The 13,972-nt window shown below is 42.3% G+C and overlaps 1 protein-coding gene across 2 annotated transcripts in view; it reads right to left on the bottom strand.

Annotated features, from left to right (window-relative positions):
* ABCA1 (ATP binding cassette subfamily A member 1) overlaps positions 1-13,972 on the bottom strand; it is a 132,317-nt gene that overhangs the window by 93,067 nt on the left and 25,278 nt on the right. For both annotated transcript variants that reach the window (XM_081278752.1, XM_081278753.1), the window contains exons 3-5: positions 7,759-7,852; positions 3,936-4,077; positions 2,482-2,600 (exon numbers count right to left, since the gene is read on the bottom strand). In XM_081278752.1, the coding sequence (XP_081134878.1) occupies positions 2,482-2,600; positions 3,936-4,077; positions 7,759-7,852 (355 nt within the window). The remainder of the gene's footprint in view (positions 1-2,481; positions 2,601-3,935; positions 4,078-7,758; positions 7,853-13,972) is intronic.

Raw genomic sequence — 13,972 nt, 5'->3', positions numbered from 1 at the left:
GAACAGGCAGAAATTTGGGAGGAAAAGCATTCCAAAAAAGGAATGGAGGACATTTAGCCTAGAAAATTCAAAGGCTCCAGGAAGAAAGGGAAAAACAGTAGAGCCATCTTCAACTTTTCAAGGAAGTAAAATTGGACTTGTTCCCTTGAAATGATAACAAGGTAGTGAATATTTTCTGATAGAAAATATTTGGTTGACACCAAAATGCACTACCTCCTGAGACATAGGTCACTATTTCAGGAAATGATGTGCGGTACAGAAGATGAACCAGGGCAGAGCTCTGGACCAGATCATCTCCAAGGATCCTTCCAGCTCTGAGAGAAATGGTACATAGGGTGAAGCCCATCATGCTAGGACCAGGGTGTCAGAGCAGATAAACACACGCCCAAAGGGATCAAAACTGACATTTCCCCAATGCAGATTTTTTCTGAAACATACAGTGCTATTCAAAATCAATACACATTCACTGAATTCCTCTAGGAAGACAGAAGTAGCAAATCTGTGCAGTTCCCAGTAGAACGAGATCTGGCTTTGCACTGCAACACAAAGCAAAGAAGATGGTAGGAACAGAAGAGGTATCTGCAGGGAGGTAAAGGGGACAAGCTGGAGAAGAGGGAGGAGTTGGAGACGTTCTCTCTGTACAGCCATGCATTCTCTTCTCTAACCTAACTCATATCTCCAATTGCTCAAAGGAGAAACATAGTTCTGTTTCTAAGGTTGTCTCTACTAGATCTGAAAATTCTGGACAACTCAGGCCATCAGACAATTTCAACAGCCCCATGGGTTGAGAGGCAAAAGAGCTCAACCAAATGGTCAGAAGGCATCACTGTCATCTAAGAGTAACAGGGACTCCTGTTTATTGATCATCTCCAATGTGCCAGACATTGACATTTCAAGAATAGGTGTTATTTTACAGCTGAAAAAAATTAAGTCTCAAAGAGGTCACAGGTCTTGGCTGAGATGCCAACAATCCAAAACAATCATAGTTCATATTCACTGAGTACTTCCTAGGTGCCAAATAGTATTTTCAAGCAATAAAATGTTTTATCTCATTTATGCCTCCTAACAATCCTAGATAGGTTATCTGTTATCTCCTTTTTACAGATAAGAAGAAATGCCCCAAAAGGGGCTAACCAATGTATTCGCAAAGTCACATAGCTACAAAGCAAAGTATGCTCACACTCTTTGCTCTGTGACACTCTGTCCCTGGGTGGTACAAGCAATAACCCAGCTCTACCCTTGGTCAACCAGATAGGGGCCCTCTAGTACATCAGGAAGGACTGAGGCTTTGACCAGTGGCCTGCAGGTCAAGGAAACAGCACCCAGGGTGATCCAGCCATAGAGTCAGCAATGGTCCAGTGGGAAACCACTCACAGCTGACCCAGGGGCCCAAGTACAGCTACATTTCTCCACTGTGGAGCAACACATCCTCTGTACCATCCCCAAGACAGCTTTGCTTCCCTTTGTCATCAGGTCCCACTTTGCCCACTGCCTCTTCCTGCCCAAGGAGAATACAGCTCTGTCTGCCCAAGAAAAATCTGGTTTAAACTCTATATCAATTTTTTTTCCAAATGAATCACAAACTGGGAGCCCCACAGCAAAAGCCAAATTACTCCATTCCCTCCTAGGACACCAAAAAAAAAAAAAAAGTAAAAAGTGCCTCCCTGGAACAGAGGCAGCGGTTGGCCCATGCTGGCCAGGACTATTCATCCCTGACACTGTTTGGAACTACTGTCCAGGGTGATAACAAAAAGCCAACCCACTTTCACTAGACTTCATTATTGCGTCTGAATCCTCTAGATCATCATGCCATTCTTGCCTGCCCTCAGTGGACTGTTCTCACTGGCCTCTGTCCCTTGGCAGGCCACAGACTGGGAGGTTGCACTGTGACTTCTTCGGCCAATGCCTGGGTCAGCAGACTGCCTGCTCCTCGGACACTTCAGTGGCATGCAATAAACCGCCTGGGCACTTACCAGATCAGAGGGAAAGATTTCACTTTTTAAAGATCAGAGTTCAAATGCCTAACAGACTAAATCAAATGACTACAGGGAAGATAAATTGTGTTTTCCTTTAAGAAGTAAACACTCAACTTTCCCTTACCTGTATCAAGTTGCAACTCTCACTGCTTATATACACAGAAGCATCCCCTGTCTGTAAATCTGTCCATTCACAGCAACCATATGACTGGCCCAACTCAAAAATAAACATGCAGTTGCCAGCAATCTGCACCCCTAACTCCCTCTCACCAAGCCTGTGCCATTCCTATCTAGGGATTTTTCTTCCCAGAGAAGGCCAGTCCATTCACTGTGGCAACCAGCTTCCCTAGTTTTGTTTCTAGTGCCTCCCTCAGCTCAGAGAAGCCCTAGCTCCCAGCCAGTGATGAGAAAAACCTCTTAAGGAAGAGCTAAAAGCAACAAGCCCCAGGCCAGCATGGCAGGCCAATGTCCAATTCCAAAGGCTACGCAGGAAGGCTCTGCTTACTTGGACTGGAATTCTTGATCTGCTGTAATGTCCTCAGAACTTTGTGTATGTCTTTCATGCTGGTGTCTCTCCGGCTGTATAAAAGAAGCCTCCGAGCATCTGAGAACAGGCGAGACACACTGTAAAGAGTACAAGAAAAGTGGAAAAGCCCTTGTTAGGCCAGCTGCTGCTTCAAGAAAGTGACTACCATCCACCTGCCCCAGCCTGGCTTCCAGGCCCTCTACAGGCCAATCCCATCCTCTCCCCTTGCCCGGCCTCACTGACAACCTGTGCTCCCACCCACCATCCATGCCTCAAGATGCCCTTCCTATGACCCAAATCAACCTCAAAGGCCCAGCCCATCTCTCTCTCTCTCTCTCTCTCTCTCTCTCTCTCTCTCTCTCTCTCTCATACACACACACACACATACACACACACACATACACACACACACACACACACCAACATGCCCCCAGGTGCCCCCAGGGCAGACTTATCTACAAGGCACAGTGAGCCCATGATAACCTTAAAGGCCCATGAAAATGGTTTCACTTTTTATAAAAATCAAAATTTAAAATGAATATAATAAGAAAGCACATTTGGTAATGAATCTACCCTGGATTATATTTGCTTTTGTGCCAACAGTCAAAAAATGTAATTTTTAATATTTTTTCAAAGAAGAATGGGCCCGTGAAGGCCCCAAATCCTGTGATCCATGAACTTTATAATGTGGCTCTGCCTGCCCCAGCTGCCGCTCCCTCAGAATTATCTTCAAGTGGGTCCTTAGCACACTCTAACTCATGTCAAGGTTCCAGATATCTCAAGAATCTTCAATGGCTCATTTGTTAGATGCTTTATTAATTTCATACTTATGTCCACATTGAAGCCAGGAGCCAGGAATACAAATCCAAGGTAGAATCCTGGGCTCAGGATCTCCCACCCAGGAGAGAAAGACCTGCAGACACAGTGACACTGAGGACTGAGATGCAGTGAAAGAGGTAAGAGCACGGATCTGAGAACATAGAAAAGGGCTCTGCCAGTCTGGATCTGAAGCTCCTTGGAGGTCACAACCCATCCAGGGTGCACCTTGGTGCCTGCCCCTGCACCCTAAATCTAGAACCAGCCATTTGAGATGTGCAGTAAATACTGCTGAATGAGGCAGATTAACTATGAGATGGAGCCAGTGCACTGTGTGTCCCTTCACTACTTACCAGTCTTTGTGCAGAAGAACAGCCTCCAACCAGACAGCTTAGGTTACGTATTACTGTTACTCCAAAAAGACATCAAAGTAAGGTCCCACAGTCTTAAATCCTGGCAGTGAGCCTCCCTTCCCTCATTCTGCAGACTTTTCCACACAAACCTTTACAGAAGCAACTTTGCTCAAATCCAGCCATTCATTACTCTCTAGAGAGCAAGAAGGGAAGGATAAGTATTCACTGACAAGTCTGAGAAAGAAAACCTGATCCGGTACTTACATGGACTTGTTAAAGTTTCCAACAACCCCTGGAGCCTCACCAGGGGTTGGATAACGGAAACAGGGGTTGTTGGCATTACAGATAATCCCCTGAACCCAAGGAAGTGTTCCTGCAGAGGGCATGGCTTTATTTGGAAAGTGACCTGTTGAAATCAAGGAGAAGAAAAAACACACGGAGAAATATTAATTCCTTGAAGCCATTTTGAGACTCCTCCCACCCAATGCTTTGTCCCATATTCTGTGTGTCCCATTCCCCTCATCCCAGAGACCTGCCTCCTCTGGATTAATCTGACCCTGAGCTGGAAACCTGGTATCAGATAATGGTTCTTAATCTACATGGCATGTCTGTAGAGTGGGATTCACAACATCAGCCTTGGAGACGTAATGAGAGGAGTAGATTAGACCATGCACAGGAAGTGCCGGCCAAGTCACAAGTGTTTTGCCACCATTTGTTCACCTTGGACCACCAGATGGGTCTTGGGGATGACCTAGTCCAATTTCTTTACACTCTGAGAGGAAGTTATAGCAAGACAGACAGCCAATGAAGAACCCTCAAGGAGCACAACTAGGAGCGGAACCTGCATCTCCATGATCCTAGTCCCAGCCCCCTCCTCACACTGTGGCCTTCTTTGTAATCTACTCCACAGTTCCCTCTGGTACTCTCCTTAGTTGCCAGATGTCTGTCAGTTTGCTCCTCTGCCAGCTCCAAAGCTTCTCAAGGGTACCTCAAAAACATGCTGACTTGGGGGCAGATGTCATCCATGAAGCTACTTTTGTTTCGCTGCTGTTGTTTTGTCACTTGTCAAAATAAGGAAGCCCCATCCACCAGGTGAGCTCCTCACCTGCCTCTCCCCTCATCGTGGGAGCTTCTTACAAACAGGATGAATGGGCATGTCTGGGCTGGCTCTGAAGCCTTGAAGGCCCAGGTTGGCACGTGGCAGTCACCCACGGGTACTGCTTATGGGGATCAAGATAAATCAGGGACTCTTAACCCAAGGGCCTATTTATGTTTGAACAAAAAGGCCATGGCTGCAGCTTTCCTCAGATTCTCAGGATTAACTGTGACCCTCAAAGAGTTGGCAGCCATTAAGAACCACAGCTTTAGGTAGTGAAGAGCTTGTAGTTTCACAGACTTCTGGGTCAGACCAACTGGGCTTCACATTGGGTCCCTGCAACTTGCTAAGCAACAACTTTGGTCAAGTCCCTGACAGACCCCCTAATCCTCTGTTTTCTCATCTGTAAAATGGTGATAAAAATACATGTGATAAGTATTATATGAGCTCTTCTAGGTAGAGCACTTTTGCAAAGTGCCTAGCACAGAACAAAAGCTCAACGAATAGGTCTGTGCAGACTCTGGAGGCCCTGTGGTGTGAGCCTGCAGTAGTAGTTCCTCTGCTGTTGCCCAGCCAGAATACTCCTTCAGTCTCACAGCTACCTTCTTCCTCCAAAGTAGGACCCTCATTTTATTCATTCTTCTATTTTCATGCAATTGGGCTAACAGAGGCTTCCCAGAAGTTAACCAAAGCCAGAGCTTGCTGTACTTGGCATGCCCGAATCAGGGGCCTTCTATCTTTCTTCTCTCCATACTCCGACCAGAGACAACATCCAAAGCAAGGATCCAATCCCTGCAGTCACTCTCTGCAGGGACTCTGGCCTGTTGAACATTTACTTAGTTAATCTCTTTATCTCCCTGTTAACAGTTCAAGGAAAACCAAACAAAGCCCCTTGCCTAAGTCAGCTGCTCCTCATTCAGAGATTTATGTAATCCAGTCAAATACTCCAAGGACCCAGGGATTCTCCCCTTTCATCTCCGGAAGATACTGGAACTAAGAACAGATAGGTTCAGCCAAAGGCAGCACAGGGCCCTGAGGTATTTGGGGCTGTCCTTCCGTGGGGGAAGCAAAGGCCCTTTCTGGCATGCTGTCCTCTATCTCATTTGCAAACAAAGCAAGATGAGGACTAGGCACTGGGTGCACAGGATGACAGCCTAAGGGACTCCTAGGACCCAGGGAAGTTAATGGGACCTTGATGACTAGGGCTGAACCGAGGTTTATGGGGAAGAAGTGTATCACCAGCCCTTTGTTCCCAAAGTCGGAGTCTTCTCAGGAGAATGAGAAGCCCAGTGTCCTGGGCTCCCCTAGTAAGTGACCCAAGCACTCTCCTCCCACTGCAAAGATAAGACAACTCCATGCACTTCACCTTAGCTTTCAACCTGCCCTTCTAACTGGGTCCCTAGGAAGGTAGTGAGAACAGGAAGGACATGGATGGATGGGCAAAGTCTCATCTGTCTTCCATATGTTCAAGAATTTCACAGATTTCCAAAATTCTCTGGTCTGGGGTCAGAGGGCCTTGGGTCAGAATTCAACGACTTACTCAAGATTACAACCCCACTGCACAGCAGAGGCAGCATCCACACAAACCCCAATTTGTCAGGTGCCAAAGTCTGTGCCTATTCCATTACTCTACCTTCCCTCTTTGTGATCATTCCAGAAAGAGAACTGCCCAGGGGATGAAAATGCTGAGCACGCCCTGAAACATACTTCTGTGGGGCTCAGGGTAATGTTTAAATAAAATCAAATATCCATTTGCTAATCAATCAACCTCTCTTTGAGATTGTAAAAGAGAAAGCAGAATTACCTCACAGGCCCATAAATTGAGTATAGATTTAATTCGATGTTCCATTCCTTTCTGGTGAAGTAAGAAAATCATGCCTGAGGGAAAAAGTTCTTCAGTTGTGTGTGTGTGTGTGTGTGTGTGTGTGTGTGTGTGTAACTTGAATATGTATGATGGTGTATTAGCAAATTAGCATGTAAATAACTTCTGCTCTGTACTGGGAGAGATGAGGCCAGACCAAGAGACAAAATTAAAAGTAGCCTTGGCCTCCACAGCTTTCCTAGGAGAACAGAATCCTATAAATTTAGGGTCTGGTGGGAGATATAGATACAGTTGGCTAGTGGCAAGAAAAGTCCCTGGAACAGTGAAGCTGAGGTCTCAGCTAAACGCCTACATAAATGTGGGTCCTTTAGATTTGGACGGCTCTGCCGTGTCAATCTACCCATTGAGCCATGCCACAGAGAAAGACTATGGCTGTGGGGTGACGACACAGACAACAATAATATGACAGGGGTATTATTATTCCCTCCTTTACAAGAAAGTAAAGTTACTCGCCCACCATGTAAGCTTAGTGAATGCTGTGCCAGGATTCAAACCCAGAAAACCGTGCATTCTTCATCACTTCTCACTGTAAAGGACTGTCCTTCAAAACACATGACTGAGAGATGACCTGAATTGATTCCATCTCTACCCTTATTACCAAGTCCCTGCACCTGTGTGAGCCCTAATTTACTCAGCAAGAAATTAAAACAAATGACAATAAAGTCTAGGAGGTTGTGACTGAATCAAATGAAATAATATCAGTCAAATAATATCAGTCAGATGTTCTGCACAAAGGCTACTTAAAAATATATGTTCTATAATTTTAACTGCATGTTTAAGACATTCATACAGTGGTAAAGACCAGCAGGACCAAAGAGAGCAGAGCCTTAAGGGTGCTTTTTAGTGGCCACTGTCAGAACTCTATTTAAAGTAAAGTTACTTTATTTTCATGACTTAAAAATGTATGAAACAGATGGTAGCTATTGTTGTCATTACTCTTATCACTATTCACTAGAGATCAAAATCAAACTATTAGAAGACTAGATGTTCTGTGCCAAGCTATTTGTGTTGTTTCCTAGAGTCTTTGGGAAAGGTAAACTCAGCCCATGTTTATTGCCTGAATTTTGCATGGGAGAAGTGAGTCTCAGGCAAGACCCACAGATACTCACATTCATGTTGTTCGTAGGGTGGGTAGCTCAGCCGAACAGAGATTAGGATCAGGAAGATAAACAGAGGCCAGGCCACTTCCAGCAAGAGCTGACACTGAGTAGGAAATAAGACAGAGAAATGTGAATTCAAAAAGTAGTATGATACCCAACACTACTGGGTTCTGAAAAATCCACAGAGAAATTCATTAACAATTGACCATCTTCTGCAGCCTCTCCTTCCATGAGCTTTGATAACACTGAACTGTCTGCAGGTCTCACCTTGTAACATTCCATTCCACACCTTCGTGCGTGGCTTAAGTCAGGAAAGATGCTTCCCTGCCAGCTTCATCAAGCTCACTTCTTCTTAGTCTTCAAGACTCAACCATGGTGTCCTTTACTAAATCTCAGTTTGAGAAGCCCAGTCTCCTGGGCTCCCCCAGTAACTCAGGCACACTCCTCCCAGTGCATCTCCATGAGCCCTTGAAGTCACTTGTTTGCATCACTGGCTTCCCCCACCATAGCCTTAACAACACACTGGGAACATTTTCCATTGCAGAAAATATTCTCTTAAAATATGGCTCTTAATGGCACTTCATATTTCCATTCTATGACAAGATCATAATTTAACCTTCCTGCTACTGCTGGTACTTCAGAGTGTTTAATGGAGGGTTTGTTTTGTTGATTATTTGTTGTTGGATTTTTTTTTGCTGTTTCAAATAATTGACTTTTAATTTCCCAAGAACTTTGATATGGTTTCCATTAAACTCATCATCAAATCTTCTTTGGGGAAGGAAATACAAGATAATAACCATGTATGTTCTAGGGTGATAAGAACACGTGTGACTTTTAAAAAAAATGCCTTCTTATGTGTTCTAAAATTTCCACAATAAGCCTGTATTAATTCTCTAATAAAAAAAAAAACACTATCACCATAAAACTATAAAGGCAAGTGGATCCATCTCTGGAAGAAAACATACTGACTATGGGGTTACCAAGATAAAGATGGGGCTGTTCTTGCTAAATATTTCTATAAATAATCCCCAAAAGACAAAACACACTGAAATGTCCAAGCTTGCAAATGACATTCAGCTTCTTCCCTTTTATTTCATACTAATTTTTATTAATGTCTCTTTATTTCATACTAATTCTTAAGTCAATATATATGTATATCACAATATCACATTGCCCCCCTTAAATATATACAACTTTTATCTGTCAATTACACCTCAATAAAGCTGGAGGGAATAAAGAAGACTATTTTCTTTCTGCCAGAACAAAGTCGTGACACTCAAAATAAATGTCTCTACCCACTGAGCTGAAAGTCCCTCCTCTGGATGGTACTCAGATCCCCAGGTACTCTGTGCCTTTATCAGCTCTTGGCATAGTAGGGCTATAGTCATATAGGAGCTTCTACTCCAGTGTCACTTGCTGCTCACTAAGTCTGCCACATGATAAAGGCTTAAAAGTGTTTCTTGGGTGAGAGAATGAACTGAAGTTTATAAAATAATGAAGATGAAAACATAAATCAAGTGGGCCCTTTGGGAAAGCAATGTAGCAATATGTATTTAAAAGTTATGTTTATCCCCTTTGACCAAATAATATTCCTGGGAATTCATTCTAGGGAACTAAATTTAAAATGCCAAAAAGCTATATCCATCAAGTTATTCATTGAAACATTATAATTGCAAAATATTGGAAACAACTTAATTGCACAGCAATGGGGAAATGATTAAATTGTGGTACATCTAGTTGGCAATGGATTATGCAGTCATTATAACAATGTTTATGAAACACAGATACCATTAACCAAAAATAAAATTTAAAGAAAAGGACACAAAATCATAAGCATTCCAAGCTCACAGCTAAATAAAAGCACTTACAAATATTAACAAAGACAGGAATGAAACTTTTAAAAAATGATCAGACGAAAATGAATTCAGAAAAGAATAATGAACCTTGAAGAAAATAAAAGTAAAGAGATTATGCATAAGACAAATAGTCATCAACCCTGAAGCTCTGAAGCTACCATTTGCACTGGTAGGATAAACAGTAGCTACTATTCACTTAGAGTCTAATATGTACTGGGCATATTTTCTATGGCTTATTTCATTTAATCCTCAGAACAACCCTAGGAGGTAGGAACCATTACTGTCCTCACTTTATACATGAAAAGGCTAAGGCTCAAGGACAGTGAATCACAGAGCCTGTGAGCAACAGGGCTGAGATTAGTGGCCAGTTCTGTCCCATCTCTAGGGCGCATCGAATCCTATTTGATACTGCAGGAGTCTCAGGCAGGAAATGGCCCCACTAGGTGGCAGGGACTAAAAACAGCAGCAGGTTCCATAGACACAAGATGAACTCACAGCTTGCAGATTTATAAAAGGTACAGCCAATACTGAGCACCTACTGTGCACTCAGGGATTTTTGTACATTTCATCTCCAATATTTAATCCATAACAAGACTGAGGGGTAGATTGTATCATTTCTATTTAAAAGTGAAAAACTAAGGTTCAGATAAACCACGAGTTAAAGCCTGAAAATAGACTGCACCAACGTTTGAACTCAGATCTACTGACCCCTAAATTTCTGCTCTGGTCATGCTGTCATGCTGCCTCTCACTGAACAATGTTGGGGACATATCCATTTTAAGATCTGCCCCTGAAGTGGAACCCTGTACTTGCCAGCCCTGCTGAGAACTGATCTGACCCAATGAATCAGGCCTTATGTTTCTGGACATCTCTGCAGATCCACATCTAGAACCCTGTAGAGCAGCAGATGCTCAAAATATGTTGGTTACTTGAAAAAAAATGAATGGATCTTCCCCATGATACTGGTAGCAAAAGGCACAAGGAAAATCTTACAAACCACTGTTAGCAGCTGAAGCTAGCATGGGTAAGCAGACCAGGGAAAGAAGTCACATTGAAGATAGCAGTAATAATAGCTAATACTTAAAATAGGTCTTTCTATGTACCAATATGCTAAATGCTTTGCAAATATTGACTCATTTAGCCTTCAAACAACTCAATTAGTAGTAGTATTATAATACCCACTTTATAGATGAGGAAACTGAGGGTCAAGAAGTTAATGAATTGCCCAAGAGTACAAGATTAGTAAATAGCAGAGCTGATATATTCAAAGTCAATTGAGTCCCTGCTCATAGCCACTATCACATCAACCTCCTTAGGCCCTCTGCCCTCCTATGGCCAGAATATGTAGACCCCTGATCTTTCAAAGCCCCTGCTAAGCAGAGAAACTAACATGAACTGATGAGTGAAGACATCATCACCAATATTCACACCACCCAAATGAGGGAACTCATGAGACAAAATGTAATCATGTCCCTTTCTCCTATACCTCCAAAAACACTTCTACCATTGAACATAGAACTCACCTTCCAAGATCAGGGGGATGTTCTAGGTATTTCTTTTCCTAATAGCCTCACTCTAGCGGGAAGGGCTGCTTCAGAAATGCAGTTCTTGCTCCACTCATCAAAATCAGATTTCTCCTCCACCACTACGCTTAGTACTTTTATTAAGCACAGGCTCTCAGAAATAACTTATAAATTAAAGCTGACCCTTTACCATAATACACTTCTATAGAAAACTTAAGTCTTGCTTTGGTACACCACCAAACTCCACACCTCCCCACCATGGTGTTGGGAAGATGAGGAACATTGCTTCCAAAAAAGTGTTTTTCACCAAAGTCTAAGACGCTCTGGGGAGAGTCAGAGCACTACTGTGTACTTCCCATTGATATTCCTCATCATCATGTGGGCCTGATTTCTCAACAGTGGTGCCATCAATATTTTGAGCCTGATAACTGTGTGGGAGACTCTCCTACTAACTGTAGAGTGTTTAGCAGAATCCCTGGCCTCCACCTGTTCATACCAGCAGCACACACATGCCCAGGATTGTGCCAACCAAAAACTTCTCCAGATACTACCAAAAGGACCCAGGGTGGGGGAGGGAGATTGCCCCTGGATAAGAATCACTGCTCTAGAGTAACTGTGAAAATTAAATATCATTTCCTGAAAAGGATTGAGGACACAGTCCAGCTCATCATGGCTATTATGAGCATCATGTTATTCAATATGCATCAAGTCATTTTTGAATCCTCATTCAGAACTGTGCCAAGACCTCACACACTACGCATGTTCACTGTCCCCTGAGTGTTCATTGCTGCTGGTTGCAGAAGTTCATATACCACAATCCAGTCACTCTGCGAAAGCATTTAGCTACCTAGCCTGAGGACAGTCATGGAACTCCTGAATTCTCAAGATTTATGCATATTAATTCAAAGTTGGGCACAGCAAGGACCATGTTTAAAGAACACAGAAACCAGTGAAATAAAGTTTGGCCTTAGGCAAAGGTCTCCTGAATAATGGAAGCCCAAAAAATTCCCTTCATACTGAAAAAAGAAATCACTGTTTCTTAGCACTGAGTTAAAAAATGTTTGAGATTTCAATGGGGCATGAAACAAGAAACAAAAAGAATATACATCAGAAATGCAGAGATGAAAATGTCCTTTCCATTTATAGCATGGTCACAAATCTAGGAAAGCCCACAAAATTGATTAAAAAGCTGAAATTGAAACTGAATTAAAAATAGGGGTTAATTAATCAGAACCAAGGTAAATCTAAATAATGGGTATTGCTAGAGGCCTGTGATAATCAGCTAAATTAGTAATATGTAAGAGGAGAAAAAAATTACTATTCACAGTAAGAACAGACACATAAACAGAAAAGTTAGATATTCTCTTAATGTTAAATATTCCTGAACTTTGGTGAGGTAAGTAAAGGAAGATGGGAATTAATGAGAGCTAGGCCATGCTTCTTGATGGGAACATTTAATATCCAAATTTTCCAAACCAATTTATAGATTTAACATAATTTCACTTGAAATAGTGATAGATACTTTTTAGAACTTCATATGGAAATAAGATTCAATGAGAAAAAGAAATGGATGAAAACAACAAAGGCTATCCTAAGAGGTCAAATCAAAGGAACATATAACACAAGCTCCCCCAGGTATCAGAATGGTCACCAAAGTAAGGACACTCCTGGGGCTATATTAACACACAGGTAACCAACACCCGTCAACCAAACAAAAAACTCCGAAATAGACCCCCACAGACATAAGGTCTTATGAATGTCCCCAAAATAACTAGGCTACAAAAGCTACAGGGATAACATTATATGAATGTAAAGAAAAATTAATTTTAGACCCATTCCTAACATGTTTCAGTGAGGTGTGGGAAAACTGAAGTGAAATCTGAAAGATTAAATCAGGTCAATGCTAGAGGGAAATACAATTTTTAAAACCAGGCTGCCCTCCTGGAACTACTGAGCCTGATACATTGATAATGGCTTTTTAAATTGGGTCTATCCTTTAGAAGGACATCTGGTCCTATACTTCAAGGACCATTTCCCTTTGTCCCGGTAATCCTAGTCCTGAGATTTTTAGCCTAAGGAAATAATATAAAAGTAAGAAAAGTCTAAGTATATAAAATCTTTACAGTAATTTAATTGTAACAGCAAATGCTGAGAGCAAATTAAATGTTGTCAATAGGGTTTGAGCTTATAAAATGAAAACTGCATGGATGGCTTACTAGAGAACATAAATGGTGTCATCCTATGGTTGGAGCCAAAGGTCCAGCCTTTCCTCCTACTAACTTACTAACAGTACTTTCTTCACCTGTGGAACAGAAGTTGCAATGCACAGCTCTCAGCATCACTGTGAAAACTGAGATATAATAGGTATAAAAGCACTTCCACTACCACCAAACACAGCCTACCCTCAGGAATCCTTATTATAAATATAAAGATTATTTGGAAACATGGGATTACACACACTAAATACTGTTAAACTAAAGAAGAAAACAGCATCAAATGGTATACATGTATTAATGATTATAATTACCCCCTGGGGCTCTCCTCATTCAAGTTCCTTAAGTGTGAAGAACCACACGACTGATCCTAGAGATCACGGCCCACCATCAAAGATTCATTGTGAACATAAAATCACAGCTACAAGGCATTATAGGATCTGGCCCTGCCTCTTTCCATCCATCCCCAGCCAGTTTTCCTTCATTCCATCAGTGCCACTGGCTTCTTTTTGTTCCTTGATCCAAGAACATATACCCCTAGTCTCTTGGCCTGGAATGCAGGGCCTCTGATCTCAGAACCCCTGATCATTGGTCAACACTGCTGCTCAAATTTCAGGGCTCTATCTAAGTT

Source organism: Spermophilus citellus (assembly GCF_964194105.1).
Source record: "Spermophilus citellus genome assembly, chromosome: 2".
NCBI lineage: Eukaryota > Metazoa > Chordata > Mammalia > Rodentia > Sciuridae > Spermophilus > Spermophilus citellus.
Note: the sequence above shows the minus strand (reverse complement) of the source record. Positions and strands in the feature narration are given on the sequence as shown.